The sequence below is a fragment of the Pseudozyma flocculosa genome (assembly GCF_000417875.1).
Source record: "Pseudozyma flocculosa PF-1 unplaced genomic scaffold scaffold00006, whole genome shotgun sequence".
NCBI classification, from domain to species: Eukaryota; Fungi; Basidiomycota; class Ustilaginomycetes; order Ustilaginales; family Ustilaginaceae; genus Pseudozyma; species Pseudozyma flocculosa.
Genome location: NW_006920874.1, coordinates 691,947 through 707,241, shown reverse-complemented (window position 1 = coordinate 707,241; position 15,295 = coordinate 691,947). Strand labels below are relative to the sequence as shown.

At 63.9% G+C, this 15,295-nt stretch overlaps 7 protein-coding genes across 7 annotated transcripts in view; 4 read left to right on the top strand and 3 right to left on the bottom strand.

Moving 5' to 3' along the window:
* Positions 1-1,191: 1,191 nt before the first annotated feature.
* On the top strand, positions 1,192-3,270 carry PFL1_02341 (uncharacterized protein; the record flags this gene model as incomplete). Its single annotated transcript, XM_007879853.1, has 1 exon — positions 1,192-3,270. One exon carries the CDS (start codon positions 1,192-1,194, stop codon positions 3,268-3,270), a length of 2,079 nt encoding a protein of 692 aa, XP_007878044.1.
* Positions 3,271-3,687: 417 nt separating this feature from the next.
* PFL1_02340 (uncharacterized protein) lies at positions 3,688-5,625 on the bottom strand (the record flags this gene model as incomplete). The annotated part of the gene is made up of 1 exon (XM_007879852.1): positions 3,688-5,625. The coding sequence occupies one exon, from the start codon at positions 5,623-5,625 to the stop codon at positions 3,688-3,690; it is 1,938 nt and encodes a 645-aa protein (XP_007878043.1).
* A 1,049-nt stretch (positions 5,626-6,674) lies between these two features.
* Positions 6,675-7,122, bottom strand: PFL1_02339 (uncharacterized protein; the record flags this gene model as incomplete). The annotated part of the gene is made up of 3 exons (XM_007879851.1): positions 6,675-6,716; positions 6,814-6,917; positions 7,056-7,122. The coding sequence occupies 3 exons, from the start codon at positions 7,120-7,122 to the stop codon at positions 6,675-6,677; spliced, it is 213 nt and encodes a 70-aa protein (XP_007878042.1).
* Positions 7,123-8,321: 1,199 nt separating this feature from the next.
* Positions 8,322-9,168, bottom strand: PFL1_02338 (uncharacterized protein; the record flags this gene model as incomplete). The annotated part of the gene is made up of 3 exons (XM_007879850.1): positions 8,322-8,411; positions 8,552-8,857; positions 9,040-9,168. 3 exons carry the CDS (start codon positions 9,166-9,168, stop codon positions 8,322-8,324), a joined length of 525 nt encoding a protein of 174 aa, XP_007878041.1.
* A 577-nt stretch (positions 9,169-9,745) lies between these two features.
* On the top strand, positions 9,746-11,246 carry PFL1_02337 (uncharacterized protein; the record flags this gene model as incomplete). Its single annotated transcript, XM_007879849.1, has 3 exons — positions 9,746-10,447; positions 10,537-10,934; positions 11,030-11,246. The coding sequence occupies 3 exons, from the start codon at positions 9,746-9,748 to the stop codon at positions 11,244-11,246; spliced, it is 1,317 nt and encodes a 438-aa protein (XP_007878040.1).
* A 789-nt stretch (positions 11,247-12,035) lies between these two features.
* PFL1_02336 (uncharacterized protein) lies at positions 12,036-13,030 on the top strand (the record flags this gene model as incomplete). Its single annotated transcript, XM_007879848.1, has 5 exons — positions 12,036-12,059; positions 12,174-12,311; positions 12,409-12,465; positions 12,559-12,823; positions 12,945-13,030. 5 exons carry the CDS (start codon positions 12,036-12,038, stop codon positions 13,028-13,030), a joined length of 570 nt encoding a protein of 189 aa, XP_007878039.1.
* Positions 13,031-13,956: 926 nt separating this feature from the next.
* PFL1_02335 (uncharacterized protein) overlaps positions 13,957-15,295 on the top strand; it is a gene marked incomplete at both ends in the record, with an annotated part of 1,773 nt that continues 434 nt past the window's right edge. The window contains 5 exons of the mRNA XM_007879847.1: positions 13,957-14,173; positions 14,322-14,510; positions 14,615-14,730; positions 14,840-14,950; positions 15,046-15,288. Of these exons, the coding sequence (XP_007878038.1) occupies positions 13,957-14,173; positions 14,322-14,510; positions 14,615-14,730; positions 14,840-14,950; positions 15,046-15,288 (876 nt within the window). The remainder of the gene's footprint in view (positions 14,174-14,321; positions 14,511-14,614; positions 14,731-14,839; positions 14,951-15,045; positions 15,289-15,295) is intronic.

Here is a 15,295-nt window from a genome sequence, read left to right as displayed (position 1 = left end):
GTCAGGCCAGATGGGGGGGCCTCACACGCCAGGCTCTCGTCTCGAGCTTGAGCTCGATCGAGGACCTGACAGCATGGTATCGGGGGTGTATCGGCGGGTCCGCCGCGGTCAGCACAGCCTCGGTCCACCTCTCTAGGACATCGTCGGCGACGACCGAAGATCGTCGGGTCATGGTTTCAGCTGCGCCCGGCGCAGCAGAATGGTCTGCTGATACGCTATTCGACGCCGCGTCGCTCACTAGATTAGCGCTCGCCACCTCTCTTTCGACGCCCAACCCTAGGTCGACTGAGCGCAAGGCCGCCACCATCCTACGCTCAAGCGGGCTTCCGAGCTGCCTCGCTCACTGGCGACACGACCTCATGCTGCATTCCCTCCCAACCACCAGGCCGCCCCCGGATGGCCGTGCTCACAACATCGTTATGTACTTCCCTCTAGCGAACCATTTCTGCGCCCTGGTCGCACGGTGACCGCGCTTTGGCAGTCAGCTTCCAGCCCTCCCGCCGGTCCTCCAGTGGTCGCGCCCCAGGCAAAGCTCCAGACCATCGGTTCGCCCTCCTGCTCAATCAGACGCGAATAGGAGAACGGGGGCTCCCGCTTGGGCCTCACCGAGGCAGCGAATCACGTACACACAAAAAGGACAGGGCGCCTCGACCCTCCGCAATCGCCCTAGCTCCTCGGCCAACACGAGATGGGCGAGTGGGTATCCTGACACGCGATGCAGACCAGTGGGGATGACAACACCACGGGAAGCGACCAACTCGTCCAAGTCTGACCCCCACCCGAGGGCCGCTGCGTGCCCAATCAATGTCAGCGATGCAGCTGCCGGTTGCACCGAACGTGGCCATGGCCGCTCCTCGACCTCTGCGCGAGGTGACGGCCCTCTTCGGCCCGGCTTGCTGACCGACTACATATACATGACCGTCTCGCGCTTCGAGCTCTGCGGGAACTCGTCTCAAGACCCCATCAATTGCCTGGCCTTCACTCCCTTTGCCACGCCACCGTAAGCCAAGGTGCTCTGTCCTGACGGCCCGACGTCGAGCCCGGCAGGCAAGACAGCCACCCTTGCTTTCGACAAGCGTTCTCGTAGCTGCATCGACCGGCACACGTCTCTCTCCATTCCAAAGGTCTACCAGTCTCTCGCAAGCTGGCTAGGCCTCTTCGACAGCCACGCAGCTCTCTCTGATCGCCAAGATGCGGACGATCTCCAAGCTTCGCGCTTTCCGTCATGATTCGCCTATGGCCACCGCCCCATCGCGTCCATCAAGCCCAGTAAGCGCACGAGATTCGTCTCGTCTCCAAGGCGTCCAAGCCGGCTTCGAAGGAGCCTTGTCTCCCCAACTTGTGTTGTCGCATCAAGCTCAAGCAGCGTCACCGTCGCAACTGGTACCACACAAGGTCGAGCGTGTCGACGTCGCGGACAACGACCGGCGCAGCGAGAGAACACGACCGCAGCTGTCATCCCACCGGTCTGCTGCCAGCCTTGCTTGCGCCTTTCGCCGAGATCTCATCGACGCATGTTACCTGTCTCAGACACCCTTCGTCCCGACGACGTCGTCACCCGAGGTTCCCGCATCCTCCAAAGGGCGAAGAAGGTCCCACACTGTCACGACTCCCGACCATCGCATGCAAAGGGCGTCCCCCAGCGAATCTATGTACAGCGTCCCTCTTCGTCCACAAGGCCAAGCTATGCCTTCCAGCCAGAATTTCGATGATAGCATCAACACCTCCTCCTCTCCGAAGCAGACACGACCCTCGGTCTTTCGACGCCGACCAGCTGGACTGCGTCTCGGAAGCGCCGACGGCCGATCAGCAAACATGATCTCCGTGACCGAAGGTCTCCCAGCCAAGCCGAACGAAGTCTCTGCCTTTGCCAGACCTCCAACACCGCCGCCAGAGGCACCGCTCACGCCCGGTCGGCGCATTGCGCGGCGCCTATCCTCGTTCAAGGACAGGCTGCGGCGCGCCTCTGTCTCCAAGCCCTGTGCCGTCAACCAGCCACCTACACCGGCGACGTCGAAGAGCCTCCCTGTCCATGCCATCGTCCGGGAGACGGCACTGCCGTCGCCTCCTCAGTATGGGCTACTGCACCACCCTGCTATGGAGGAACGAGCTCCGGCTCCTTGCCGCCTCTCGCCGTCAGCTTCCGTCACGACAGCATCGACCAGACCCGCTTCTTCTCTCGAGCACCAGCCGTGGCACTCCCCCTCCATTGGCTCCCTGTCGTTGTCGAGCCGGACCGGGTATGGAGGTTCTCCCTCTTGCACTCCTGCTAGCAGCGTGAGCGGCCTCGCCAGCAGCCGCAGCAACAGCAGCCAAGGCGGCGGCGGCAGCAGCTCGGGGAGCAGCAGCTGCTGCTGTGTCGGCGGCTCCGAGAGCCATCCGTGTTTCGCTGCTTGCCTGTCGCCATTGACAGAGGCGGGCATGCGGTCCGGGCTTTCTCCGCCCCGGCCTCACGCAAAAAAGGCCCAGGTCATCAGTGCGGATACCGGCTTCAAGCGGGATGACGGCGTGCGGCGAAAGCATAGGAGCGATGAGGTCAGGCGAGACTACTCGCATCTTCGGCCGGCGACCGACGACGGCACCGGCCAGGAGACCTTCAACGCCCAGGCCGTCCAGTCGGACCTGCGCTGGCCAGCCCGGATGCGAAGGCTCAGCGCAAGCATGGTCGCCAGCAAGGTTGACATCGCTGGCCCGCCTCAAAATGCCACTGCCGCCGCCCCTGCCACCGCCATCGCCACCGAGACGAGCATCTGCGACAGCGAGCAGACAATCGAGGCGCCCAAGAAGCTTCTGTCGCGGCCGAAACCACGACCGCGGCCACTGCACTCGGCCGCCCTCTCCCTCAAGACGCTGCACGAACTCTCTCCGCCTCCGCTACAGCCTAACGCCTTCCAGCCTCCGGTCCCGGTATCGGTAGCATCGGACGCGAGAGGGGGAAAACGCTGGACCGACGAGGCCCAAGAGATTCTCCGACCCCTCTCCTACTGCACCGTGGCGACGACGGCGACGGTATGCAGCGCGAGGACGGACATCTCGGCGCCCGCTTCGGCGACGACGATAGGCTCGCCGTTGTCGTCCGACTTCACCGCCATGCGAGGCCAGACGGCCGCCGCCGACCTCCTCCCGCCCCTGTCGCCCTTTGCTGCGCGCGCGCCCGCTCGAGCGGCCCGCCATCGCATCAAGGACCAGGTGTGGGACACGGGCGACTTTGGCCTACCCTCGTCACCTGTCATTGCCCCGTCGCCCAGCCCGCCAGCCCTCCAGTCTTGAACGCACCTCGTCCAACTCGAAAGGACAATATGACCACCGTCGTCACTCGCTCACGCCACCATCAACCGTCCTTACAGAAGGGCCGGGTCAATGATAGGATGGCGTCGTTAATGCATTATTAGTGAACGAGACATGATCCTGACTCGGGTGAAGAAGCGAAGCGGGGATGGCTGGAAGGGGGGGGGGGGGGGGGGGCTGGGGTATGCAGTGCGTCAGGGAGGGGCATGAAAAAAAAAATGGGATACAAGACTGCGGTGAGCTCGCGCGCCCGGATGTACGGTCGTCGATGCGCTCGGAAAAGAGTCCATATTGTGTCTGTCTAGAAGGACGAAAGATCGAGGTGATGATTCAAAGAGGGGGAAGAAGGTGATGACGAAGAAGGGGCAGACGAGGACCGCCGCCGTCCCCCGCTTGGTGCTACCTGGCATTCGGCGGTCGCTCGGACGCCTTGAGATCCCTTGCGTCGACGTAGACGGCAGTGGCAAAGACTGCGGTGTTGATGGCGGCGCAGGCCATGGCGCCATTGAAGATGTCGCACCACCCTTCAAATGAGCCGGGCGAGCACTTGCCGCCGAAGCCGATGGTCCACACGGCCACGACGCCCCACAGCAGGCAGAAGAGGGCGTCGACAAACGTGTACACCTTGAGCCACTTGCGGTGGAACTGCCAGATGGCCTGCATCTTGATCGTCTCGAGCATGCCCTTGTGGTGGTGTCGCCGGTGGTGGTGCCGATGGTGCCGTCGGTGGTGGTGTCGCTTGCTGCGACGGTCCCGTCGATTGCCGCCGGGCAGCGTGTCGACGCTGTCCGAGTCGCTGTCGGAATCCGACGACGAGTCGTGGCCCTTTCCCAGCATCGTCGGGTCGACGATGACGTTGACCGTGGGCCCGGGTTGGGCCATGCCTCGCTTCATCCTGCCGCCTGGCCTTCCCCGTCCACCGGGCCCGCCGCCACCGAGGACCGGGATGAGCATCCCTCCCATGCCGCCGGGTCCGCCGCCGCTCATCGTATCGGCCTTGCGCAGCGGATTGACGCACATCGGCCGCAGCGCGTACAGCCAGACGCAGACGAGCGTCGAGAGGACCGAGACGATGTACATGATCCACGTTGGCAGCGTGTTGAGCGGCGCGGGATCCTCTTTCGGTTTGATCAACAGGTAGCCGCCGATGCCGAGCGCCGCGCCCGTCAGCGAGACGAGGCACTGCGACCATCGCACGCCGATGCGCAGCTTGCGATTGGGTAGCACCAGCCTGCCCTTTGGATCGACGCTGCCGAGCGGCAGCGGTTCCGTGTCGTCCGCATTGGCTTCCTCATCGTCTTCGTCTGCGCCGTCGGCGCCCTTTGCCCTGTTCTTGTGCGAGACCTTGGGCCCAAACTCCTTTTCCAGCATGCGTATCCGCTCCTCTTTGACGTGGTCCGCGATCCGACCGTCCCCTGGGTGGTGACCGTGCGGGTACGGCCCGTAGGGTGTGCCGCGCCCAGCACGGCCGTACGAGAGCGTCTCGCTCTCCCATCCGCTCTGGCCGCTGCCGGGCGGGACCATGGTGTAGGCATGCCCGTCGGCGGAGTGGTGGCCGCCGTACCAGGTCTGCGACCAGGCGGGAAAATCGGGCAGGTGCTCGCCCGCGCCGTGCGGCGAAGGGTAGGGGCGATGGTCGTACATGTCCTCCGGCCGTGCGTGGCCGCCAGGGAGGTGATGCCGGGCGGTGACGTCAAAGATGTTGGGCGGAGGCTCGGAGGCAGGCGAGGTGACGGATGGCTGTACGGACGGGGAGCGGTAGACGGGCAGGCTCCTGCGCGAGTTGGCGCCCAGCGTATGGCTCGAGGCGTGCGACGGCGAGCTGGCGCCTGGGCGCACGCCAAAGTCGTGGGCGGCGTGCGTGCCTGGCGGTTCGAGGTAGAACCCGCCATCGTACCGCTCGGGCTCGTAGTGCTGCTGGGCTGGCGGTGGCATCGAGTTGTGGCGAAAGTACTGTCCCGGAGCGACGCCGACGGTGCGTTCGGCTGCTTCCGACAGGGCGGTGTGAGGTCCCCAATTCCGCTCCTGGGCGGCCTGGTTGGCCGCGGCAATCTCGCCGAGGTCGCGCTCCTCGTAGTCGTCCGAGGCCGAGGCTGCGTGGTAGCCCTGCGCCGCGCCGGCGTGCGAGAGGGGGCTGCGCGATGGTGGCCGGTCGTATGACTCGCGGCGGTCTGGCATCCTTGCGCCCTGACCCCGAGACGAGGGCGTGTGGGGTCTGCTCTGTTCCGCGCTCCATCTCCGCTGGTTGCCCGGCGATTGCTGGTAATAGGGCGACGAGGGCGAGGGTGGCGGATAGCCCGGTGCATACGAGGGGTACGCTTCCTGCTGCATCGCCATTGCGCCTGCTGGAGCCAGTGGGTGCTTCACTGCTCGACGTGGATGGCTCGGATCGATGCCGGGTCGGTGGGCGGATCAGGTTGGGTTGGGTCAAAGGTGCATGTCCGGGATGTTCGAGCGTCTAGTCGTGAGTGCAGTCGTAGTCAGTCGTAGTCGTCGTCGTCAAGGTCGTAGGACTACAAGCGCCGGTTGGCACTCTAGGGTATCTGAATGACCAAGTTGGCAAGGCGAGGTATCGGTGCAGGGCGTGTCGACGTCGTCGAGGTGGAAGTCGATGGCCTCGGATGGTCCCGAACGTCGGCGGCGTGCTTTTGGATCGTCGTCGCTCGCTCGGTCGGTCGCCGAGAGCTGAGGCAGGGTGAAAACAGGAGGGGAGTGTGAGCCGGCTGCGATGGAGGCGGACGGCCGGGGTTGTCAGAGAAGCGTCCCCAACATCAAACTCCCAAAATGGCAGCAGCAGCAGCAAGCAAGCAACAGCCAGCGAGCAGCAGCAGCCGCCGCCGCCCTCGCCGGTGGCAGTTGAATGGGTTGGAGCTCCGCCCTCCTGCGGGCTTGCCGCCGCGCTGGTGCCGGATGCAAAACGGGGCGCGTGTTCAGGGGCCTCCCGCTGTTGCTGCGCACATCATCATGCGCAGAGCCCCCACGGCCGCTCGGCAGTCGACACAACAAAGCCCCAGCCAGCCCCTGCGTCGCCAGGCCAGGCCAGTCCAATCCCCGCCTGGCCGCCTGCCTGCCTCAACACCGAGTCCGGCGGGCTTGGCAAGGCAGGCAGGGCCAGCAGGCCTGGCCGCAAGGAGAACAGATCGGGAGCTGACCCGATGTTGCAAAGGCATCCCGGCGCCGCTCGTCCATCCTCACCCGCTTCAAAAGCGTGTCGACGAGACAGGGTGGATCTGCGTATGACCAGGCGAAATGATGTTGTACAGAGAGCGAGAACAGGCGATGCGCCCGTACAGAGTGACACTACCAGGTAGGTCAAGAGGAGACAGAGCGACGGCAGCATTCGCATGGGTAGGCCAGGTCCGGGCGGCCACAAGCTCATCGTCGTGCTAGCGCTTCGACGCCTCTCGACGGAGAATCTTGACGATCATCTGTCGCAGTGGGCGAGAAGAGGCACGGCAGAGAGTCAATACAAGGCAGTGCCGGGGCCGTGGTGCGCGAGCGAGCCGCGACGCCAGCCAGACTCACGGCGACCGCTTCGGCATTCACTCCGCTGTCGACCAGCTCCACGCACGCTCGGAGCTGCTCGCGCGACAGGCCCGTGTTGAGCAGCTGCGATAGATCGTACAGAACTGCAGCAGGCATCGGCCATCATTACGGAATCGACGGAAGGGAGCAGGAAGGCGTCAGCATGGCCGGCCATCGATCCTCCATCTCGCCAGGCGCGACCCCACCGCCCCTTCGCGACCGAACCCCGGCCTGCCACTCACCTTCCATCGTCTCCTGAGCGGCCACCGACCGCTGATCCTGCGACTTGACGGCGTCCGCGGCGTCCATGGCGTGAAGAGTGTTGCAAAAAGGTGGCGCTGCGGGCTCAGACAGAGACGCGCCCAGGCATCGAGGTGATGGCCACTTGGCAAGATGCGACCATCGCCCGCGCCAACACAAAAACACAGGGTCCAGCCGCGAAGCCACGGGTCGCCGACAGATGAGCCGCGAGAGAGGCAAAACGAAAGTTCCCGGCCGGGGAATCGAACCCCGATCTGAACAGCACGAGCGACTTCCGGGGAAGCTGCCGGTGAGAGTGTCCTATACTGACCATTGTACTAACCAGGAGTGGCCAGAGAGGTGATTGATGATAATGTTTGTGAGATTGCGTATATTAAAGCTGTTACACCGTTCAAAAACGGTGTGCGGGTTTGCGAGAGGCGAGGACGGGGTTCGAAGTGCAGATGGATTTCTCTATGGGAGCTCTCGTCAGGCAGAGCATTTCTTCTCAAGATAGCCAGGTGGGCGCTCAGCATGCCTGACTTTGGATTGGCAGGCTCTGCAATTTGCTGAGACTGCATGCCAGAGTGTGCGTTCCTGCTGGGTTGCTGGTGGGCAGGTACCTTCTTCAAGGTACGGTGGTTGCCGCGTCCCCCGTCGTTCCCGTGGATCTCCAGCGACGATCTCATTTATAGAATTTAATGATATATACGCAATATTCTCCTCTCTTTGCAACATCCGCCTCTCTGGCCACTCCTGGTTAGTACAATGGTCAGTATAGGACACTCTCACCGGCAGCTTCCCCGGAAGTCGCTCGTGCTGTTCAGATCGGGGTTCGATTCCCCGGCCGGGAACTCTTCTTTTTATCCCTTTTGCGGTTCGATCTGGGCCAGTGTGGCTGCACTGCTATGCACCGCTCTTCGCCGTCAGGGCGAGCGGCGATCTCGCTGTGGGAGCAGAATCTACAAGGATCATGGATTCGGGCGAGCGGTGATGGTGATGATAGACGAGACGCTGGGCCGGAGACAACCGGACAGGCAGACGGACGGACGGTCATAATACAGACGGGTGGACGAGGGGCAGCGATGGAATCACTGGCCCAGACTGGTGCGTTTGCGTGGTGCGGCGATGCGGTGGCGCGGTGGCGCGGAGTCGTGTGGCGATTCGGTCGACGGAGCGCACGGCGGGCAGGGAGAGGGCGGTGAAGGACATGGTTGTTTTTCGTTTGCAAGCGGTGGAGGGACTGGAGATGCAAGGAAGAGAGCTGCTTAGAAGCCCGGAGGTCGAAGTCCCTGTTGCTGCTGAGGCGCAACTTGGGGCTGAGCCTCCTGGCCAGGAACACCGGCGGGTGCAAGCATCTGTGCGAGAGGAGGCGGGGCCGGACAAGGATCAAGGGGGATGGGCATCGGCGTCAGCACTGGCCGCCAAGCGCCGCAGCAGAACTGTACATCTCGAGGGCCTGTCGACGTTCTCGTCGGCGACACCTGTCTGCACTCACCTGGTTGGCGCCCTGCTGCTGGCTCAAGAAATCCTTCTCCTGTGCAATGATCCTGCTCTCGTCCTCGACGGCGAGGGCAAAGGGGAGGCCGACAAGGAGCGCCGACGTTGTGACGACCCAGACGAGGTTGCCCGCGAGCTTGGTGCCGAGGAAGGCGTAGGATGTGGTCGTGTTGAACGTCTGTGCAATCGAGCGTCTTGTGGAAGGGGGGATGATGTCACGCAGCGCCGAGATGCGCTCCCACACCGTCTCGTCCCGAATGGAAAGGCCACGCTCCGAGACGTCGGACTCGTCAGAGAAGTCGGACTAGGAGGTCGCGGGCGATAAATGGAGGCAAGATGGGCGGACGGGTCAGCGCTGGCGGTCCACTTGGCTGCGAATGGGCGTTCCAGCAATTGCAGCTGTGCTATGGCGGCGGCGGCGGCGTTGGCGGCGATGAAACGCTGGCCATGCTGCCGGCCGACGTAGAGCAGCGGGGATGCACTCACCTCTGCGTCCGAATCGTCCTCCTCCCAGTCGTCATCGTCATCGTGTGCCTCGCCGGCGGCGGCAGCGCGGTTGAGCCTCTCCTGCTGCCTCAGGACCTCCTCGTCGGGCACCTCTTCGAGCTTGACCATGGTGGCGTGTGGTGTGCTGTTGCGGTGGGTGATAGCAGAAGCAGCTCAAATAGAGGGCAATAGCGGATGGAAGCTGATAGCGGTGCGAATACCCAAGCGTTGCGTTGCGTGCGGCGGCAAGAGAGAAGAGCGTGGATGAGAGTGTGGTGAGGATGACGGTGGCCGGCGTCGAGCGAGCGGGGCAGGTGGAGTGCGGCTGCGGGTCGCTTGATCACCCCAGCCTGCGCCCGGCCTGCCTGCCTTCCAGCTTTGGCCCAGCCGGGCCTGGCCTGAGCCTGAGCCTGAACCTGAGCCTGGCCCTGTCCGATTTCGAGCAGCCGGCCGGCGCCGCGCCTCTCTCTCAAATTTTTCTCGCCTTCTTCCGGTGACGGACAGCCGCACGCCCGATTACAGCAGACTGATTGGGGCGCGGCTGCTGACCGGCGCTTGACTAAGCCGCGGGCTCGAGGGGTCCGTGTGGAGCAGGCAGGGTGGGTCCTTGCCTTGCTCCCCCCACGACGCTCGCTTGTCCAACGCACACCACCATTGACCTTATCTGGCCGGCCCCTTGCACCCGTCCTCAACCTATCCGTCCGGCATGGCAGCAGCAGCGGTGGCAACTGACACGGAACCTCGACCGTACCCGGAGCTCGAGGCTATTCCGCCGGCGCCACCCCGTTCCGCGGCCGCTTCCACCCGCTCCTCGGCCTCGTCGTTGCTCCCCGTCCCCAACTGGGTGGTGCGCCTCTTTTCAGCGTTCCCGCTGCACGTCTGGCCAGAGGCCGACGTCATCTCCCCGGCACCATCCCCGCCGCCTCGGAAACCAACGCTCTACGTCGCGCCACACCTCAACCGGGACGGGACGCTGTCACCACCCTCGCAGCACGCCAGCACGAGCAAAGAGACCCTGGGATGGACAAGCAGCGACCCCACTTGCCTGAGATGGCAGCTCCAGCTCCTCTTTCGCGGCGTCGACTTCGACGTCGAGTTCATCGACCCTAGCCAGAGCTGGGGTCCCGGTGGCCAGCTGCCGTTCCTCCACCTGCCGCCGGCCTTCCAGCCGCCCTCGACGAACGCATCGTCCAGCTCGAGATCCTGGCTCGGCGCAAAGAGGGGCGCAGTTGTTCCCTCGCTGCTGACCGCGGCCGCCCTGCCACACTTCCTCGACAACCACTTCCCGCTCTGGCGTCCCGAGCTTGGTGAAAAGGCCGACGCAAACCCGTTGTGGAAGGACAAGGCGACCGAGCTCGAGAGCCGCACCTGGATCAACCTCCTCTCCGGCCGTGTCATGGCTGGCGTGGTGAGTTCACTTCGGCAGCCGATGATTCCCTTCCAGACCGTCCGCTGACGCCAGGACATGCTCCCTTGCCAACATCGATATTTTGGTAGCTGCTCGCCGTTCTTCTCAGCCCTCACTCTGCATCAACTCTTCAAGCGCAAGACAAGCCGTACCTGACCAGCCTCCTGTCCTCGCAGCTCCAGACGACCTTCCTGGACGACCAGCTGCGTCGCATCTCGGCGCTCAACCCGAAAGCTCGCTCTCAGCCGACCAGCCGGCTGCCAGGCTGGGAGGTTGGTTTCCTCGGTTGGGTCGGCGCCCATTCAATGGGTGCGGGCGCGGGTCAGGATGCAGCGACGGGCGACGGCGAAGACAGCCTGCGATACGCCGCGCCCGTGGTGGACGAAAACAAGGTCGTCGACGACGCAGTCAAGGGTATCGAAGCGTTGGGACTGCGCACGCAGGCCGATCTCGAGGGGGCAGAAGGCGCCTGGATGCTTGGCGCAAGGTGAGTCCGAGCGGCGAGCGTTTCCGCTCGACAGCTGCCAGCACGCTTGCTGACCTTGGCCGAGACGATCCGTCATCTCTCCTGTGGAACCACAGCCAGCCCACGGAGCTCGATGCTCTGACCTTTGCAATTGTGCACAGCGTCATGTCGCTCTCGGCCACGCCTGCTTTCGCCAATGCCTCTGCGACCACGGACGATGACAGGCGGGCCCTGCTGCGCCTGAAGGCAGCAATCGAGGGCAAGCCGTGGCTCGTCGGCTGGTCCAGGAGGGTGTGGAAGGACAAGGTGCGACCCAAGGAGAGAGGCCAGTAGCAGGAGCGACCCCAGCACCGCCGGCGGGCTCGGGCCGCCGTCTTGTATTTGTAGCGAGCGCACGGCGTTGCAAGGGCGGCCTCCTCACCAGCAGTCTCTGCGATCATATGTATGCTGTGCTGCACGGCAGGACAAGAAGAGCGGTGCCACGGATAGAAGGCGGTCGTGCGAGGTCGAAGCGGTACACTCGAGGCCGTTGGTTGGTCGAGCACCCTCCACGTCGCACTTCGGGGAACGGAGCCGCGTGGACCCAGCACGGAAGCGGGCGACGTGGCGCGAAGCCTCAAGCCTGCCTGCCTGCCTGCCTGCCTGCCTGCCCGGTGGCCTGCGCTTGGCAGGCGGGGCAAGGGCACAGGGCCCACCCAAAAAGCGTGCCTGGAAATTCCAGGTGGGCGAGCGGATGCGGAAGAAAAGAAGAAGGCGGCGCCTGCTGCTTCCCTCGCCCTGGGCCAAGCGGCGGGGCAAGGCCCGGCCCAGGCTGGCAGGCCCTCAGGCCCAGCAGGCTGCGCCCTCCAAGAGGGTCCGCGCGTGCGTGTGATCGTCTGTGCTGGTTGGACGCAGGCGGAGAAAGCAGCCGCCGCCGCCGAGCCATCCCCGCGCCGCTTGGCCAGGCCTGCCAGGCCTGCTGGCCACGCCTGCCTGGCGTCGTGGCAGGCGAGCCAGCACACAATAATCTTCCACCGCCACCTCGGCTTTCCGTCCCTCGACACCACGACCACCACCGCCACCGCCTTCACCAGTCCTCTCGCTCCCCTCTCATCCGCCACCACCTCGAAACATCTGCCCATCATGAGCGCCGCTATCACCAACATGGTACGTGCGCTGTACCGGCATTGAGCCCGCGACTCTGCCAACCCGGTCGACCCTTGCTTGCTCATGATACTGACGCCTAACCCGCCCTCTTGCATTGCCCTTGTTACCGATCAGGCCTTCATGTTTGGCGCCATGCAGGTCGCCAAGCGCATCCCCTTTGACGACAACCCGGACTACGTCCTCTACGCCCGAGGATTCTACGTGGCCGCCCAGCTCACCTGCCTGGCCATCTTCTACTTCTGCTCGATGCGAGTGAGTAGCAAGCACTCCAGAGACTCGCACAGGAGCGACCGCAGCCGCTCATTCTGTCTCCTTGCTCCTCTCTTCCCCTTCGCCTCTGTGCTGCCAGGTCAAGAAGGCCAACGACCTCACCGTCATCAAGTACGTCAATGCCAAGAACCCCATGGTGAGTGCTCCACCCTCAGGTCTGGCTCCTTGACCTCGAGAAACCTGCCTACTGACTGCGACCTGCCACATGCACCCTTGCCCCCTCGCACAGTCCCAGGAGCCTGGCGAGCTCGTGACGACCACCAACCGCGACTACGACCTGGCCGAGATCAGCAAGTCGATGCGCGGCGTCATGATGGGCGTCCTCATGGTCGGCTTCATGCACCTCTACCTTGGCTACACCAACCCTCTCGTCATCCAGTCGATCCTGCCCGTCAAGAACGCGCTCGAGTCCAACATGGCCAAGATTTGGGTCTGGGGTCAGCCCGCCACCGGCGACCTCAAGCGCCCCTTCAAGGCCCCCCCGGGTCTCTTCGGTACGTGGCAGCGCTGCGGATGGCCATATGCGCGGTCAAAACTGTCGCTTGGCCAGGATCAGGAGCTGACCGATCTGCCCATGCTCTTTTCGCTCCACTCGCGCTCCTTTTACTTTGACAGGCATGATGGGCCAGCAGGGACCCCAGACCGACAAGGCCACCATCAAAGAGGCCGAAAAGGCCGGCGTCACCAAGAAGGACGAGTAGATGCTATGCTCTCTCTGTCCGTAGCCTCTGTCCCGCCTGTGCGGTGCGCAGATCGGTCGAGGACCGATCCCTCCGTACCACTTGCAATGGCCCCCTTGTAAATCTCTTCCCGCGAAGCCGGATCGGCTGCTGTGGCCTCGGAAGCACGGCCCATCGCGTCGGCTGCCCGGCCATGTAAATTGAAGCACGTCCCAAGAGACAGTTGTGTTCCGCCTTGGCCTGTCTACCTGTGTGTTGAGCTTTGCCTTGTCTCTGTCGTGGGAAGGACGGAGGCATCGGCTTGGAGGTTGGAGGAGCGGCAGTAATGAGGATCAGAATGAACGCACCCTTTCCCGCTTGCCTGCGCGCCGAGGGCGATAGAGGCACGCGTGCGTCGCCTGCTGGAAGTCGAGAGTCAAATTTCAGAAGGCAGACAGCCTGGCCCCAGGCGGGCCAAGGAGAGCAGCCCTGCCCAGACCACGCCAGGCCAGGCCAGGCCAGGTTGCGTTGGCAGCGGCTAGCCCGTCGGACCCCACCGACTCTGCGCCTTGCTTTCGACCATCTCACTCCTCTCAATCACCACCTCCTTGGCACCTTGCGCCCGGCACACTGCGCTGCTGCACCTATTCGACGCTGCACGCAGACCGATCAAACGACCTCGATCTGGCAGCTCCAACGGTCCATTCGTCGACCCCTAACGGGCTTGCCCTTGACCGTCACAGCGCTAGCACACCTTCCGTTGGGATCGCTCCTGTCCAGCATCAGCACCCAGCGCACCTGCAGCAGGCCATCGCCACTCAAAACCACCATACACCCTTACTGCAGAGTTGAGCTCTGGACAGTTCAGCTCTTGATCGACCTTCTCAGACTGGCCATCGACCTCGCAGCCCGCAGGACTAGCGCAGCTTGGAGCCCTGAAAGCATCAACCTCGGCCATCCTCGACGACATGGCAGCACGCAGACCATCCGCAGGGGCACCCGCCGCCGATCCTGCAGATGTGGCAGGCCGCGACGTCGAGGCTCGCGGGACAAACATGCTCGAAGACGACCCTTTGCGGGACGACGATGAGGTGCAGGACATTCAACAGCAGGAGGCGGACGAGGATGACGAAGAAGAGGAGGAGGATGTGCTCGTCGAGTACGACGATGGTCTCGACATCTATGGTGAGTGCGAGCCCGTCATGAGGAAGCTCTCTACGACAGCAGGCTGACTCCCTCTCCCTTTGCTCTGCTTTCGGATCGCCCCGATGCCCGACCCGAATGCTGCCTACACCCTCACCCTCTTGCCCTGCGTACCTCTCCTGTTCTCCAGAGTCTGGCTCTGTGAGCGGATCGACAGAGACGCTCACATGGATCTCCTGGTTCTGTGCGCTGCAAGGACACGAGTACTACGCCGAGGTGACCGAGGACTTTATCGAGGACGACTTCAACCTCACGGGGCTGAGCGCGCTCGTACCCTTCTACAAGGAGGCGCTCGAGATGATCCTGGACGTTGAGCCTCGTGAGTCTGCCCTGCGCCCACGCCCACATCCGTGGCTCAGGACCGATGGCTTAGCCCTCCTGTACACCTTCCTTCCGCCGACTCTTCGCATCCCGCTCACGCAGCAGAGGAAGATTCCCTCAAGATCCCCGATGTCTCGATCGTTGAGAGCTCTGCCGAGCTGCTGTACGGCTTGATCCACCAGCGCTACATCCTCACACGGCAAGGCTTGCAGCAGATGGTGAGTTGTCCGCGGAGGCTCGGCGGTCTTGGAGCATTGCAGGCCCGCGTGCACCTGCGCTTCAGTGGCTGACTCGAACCCTCTCTCCCCTGCACCTGCCAACCTGCAGGTCGAGAAGTACGAGGCCGGTCACTTTGGATACTGCCCTCGTGTCTTCTGCCACTCGCACCCTGTGCTGCCATGCGGACGCTCGGACCTGCCCGGACTCGACACGGTCAAGGTGAGCTTCCTCCTTCGGCTGGTGTCGCTGCCGCTCCGGCTCGTCGAGGCCGAAACTGACATCTTCACCTCCTTCTCCTCTTCCCGCAAACGCAGCTCTTCTGCCCCAATTGCATCGACCAGTACTCGCCGCCGTCGTCGCGGTACCACGGCGTCGACGGCGCCTTTTTCGGCACCACGTTCCCGCACCTCTTCTTCCAGACCTACCGCGACCTGGCGCCCTCGCCCATAGCACCACGCGGATCCAACGCACTCTCCCTCAACGCGACACAGGCTCGACCCGCCGATGGCACCGCGGCCGCAGACTGGCAGCGGTGCCGGTGCAGACGGGCCAAGGCGGTGGAGG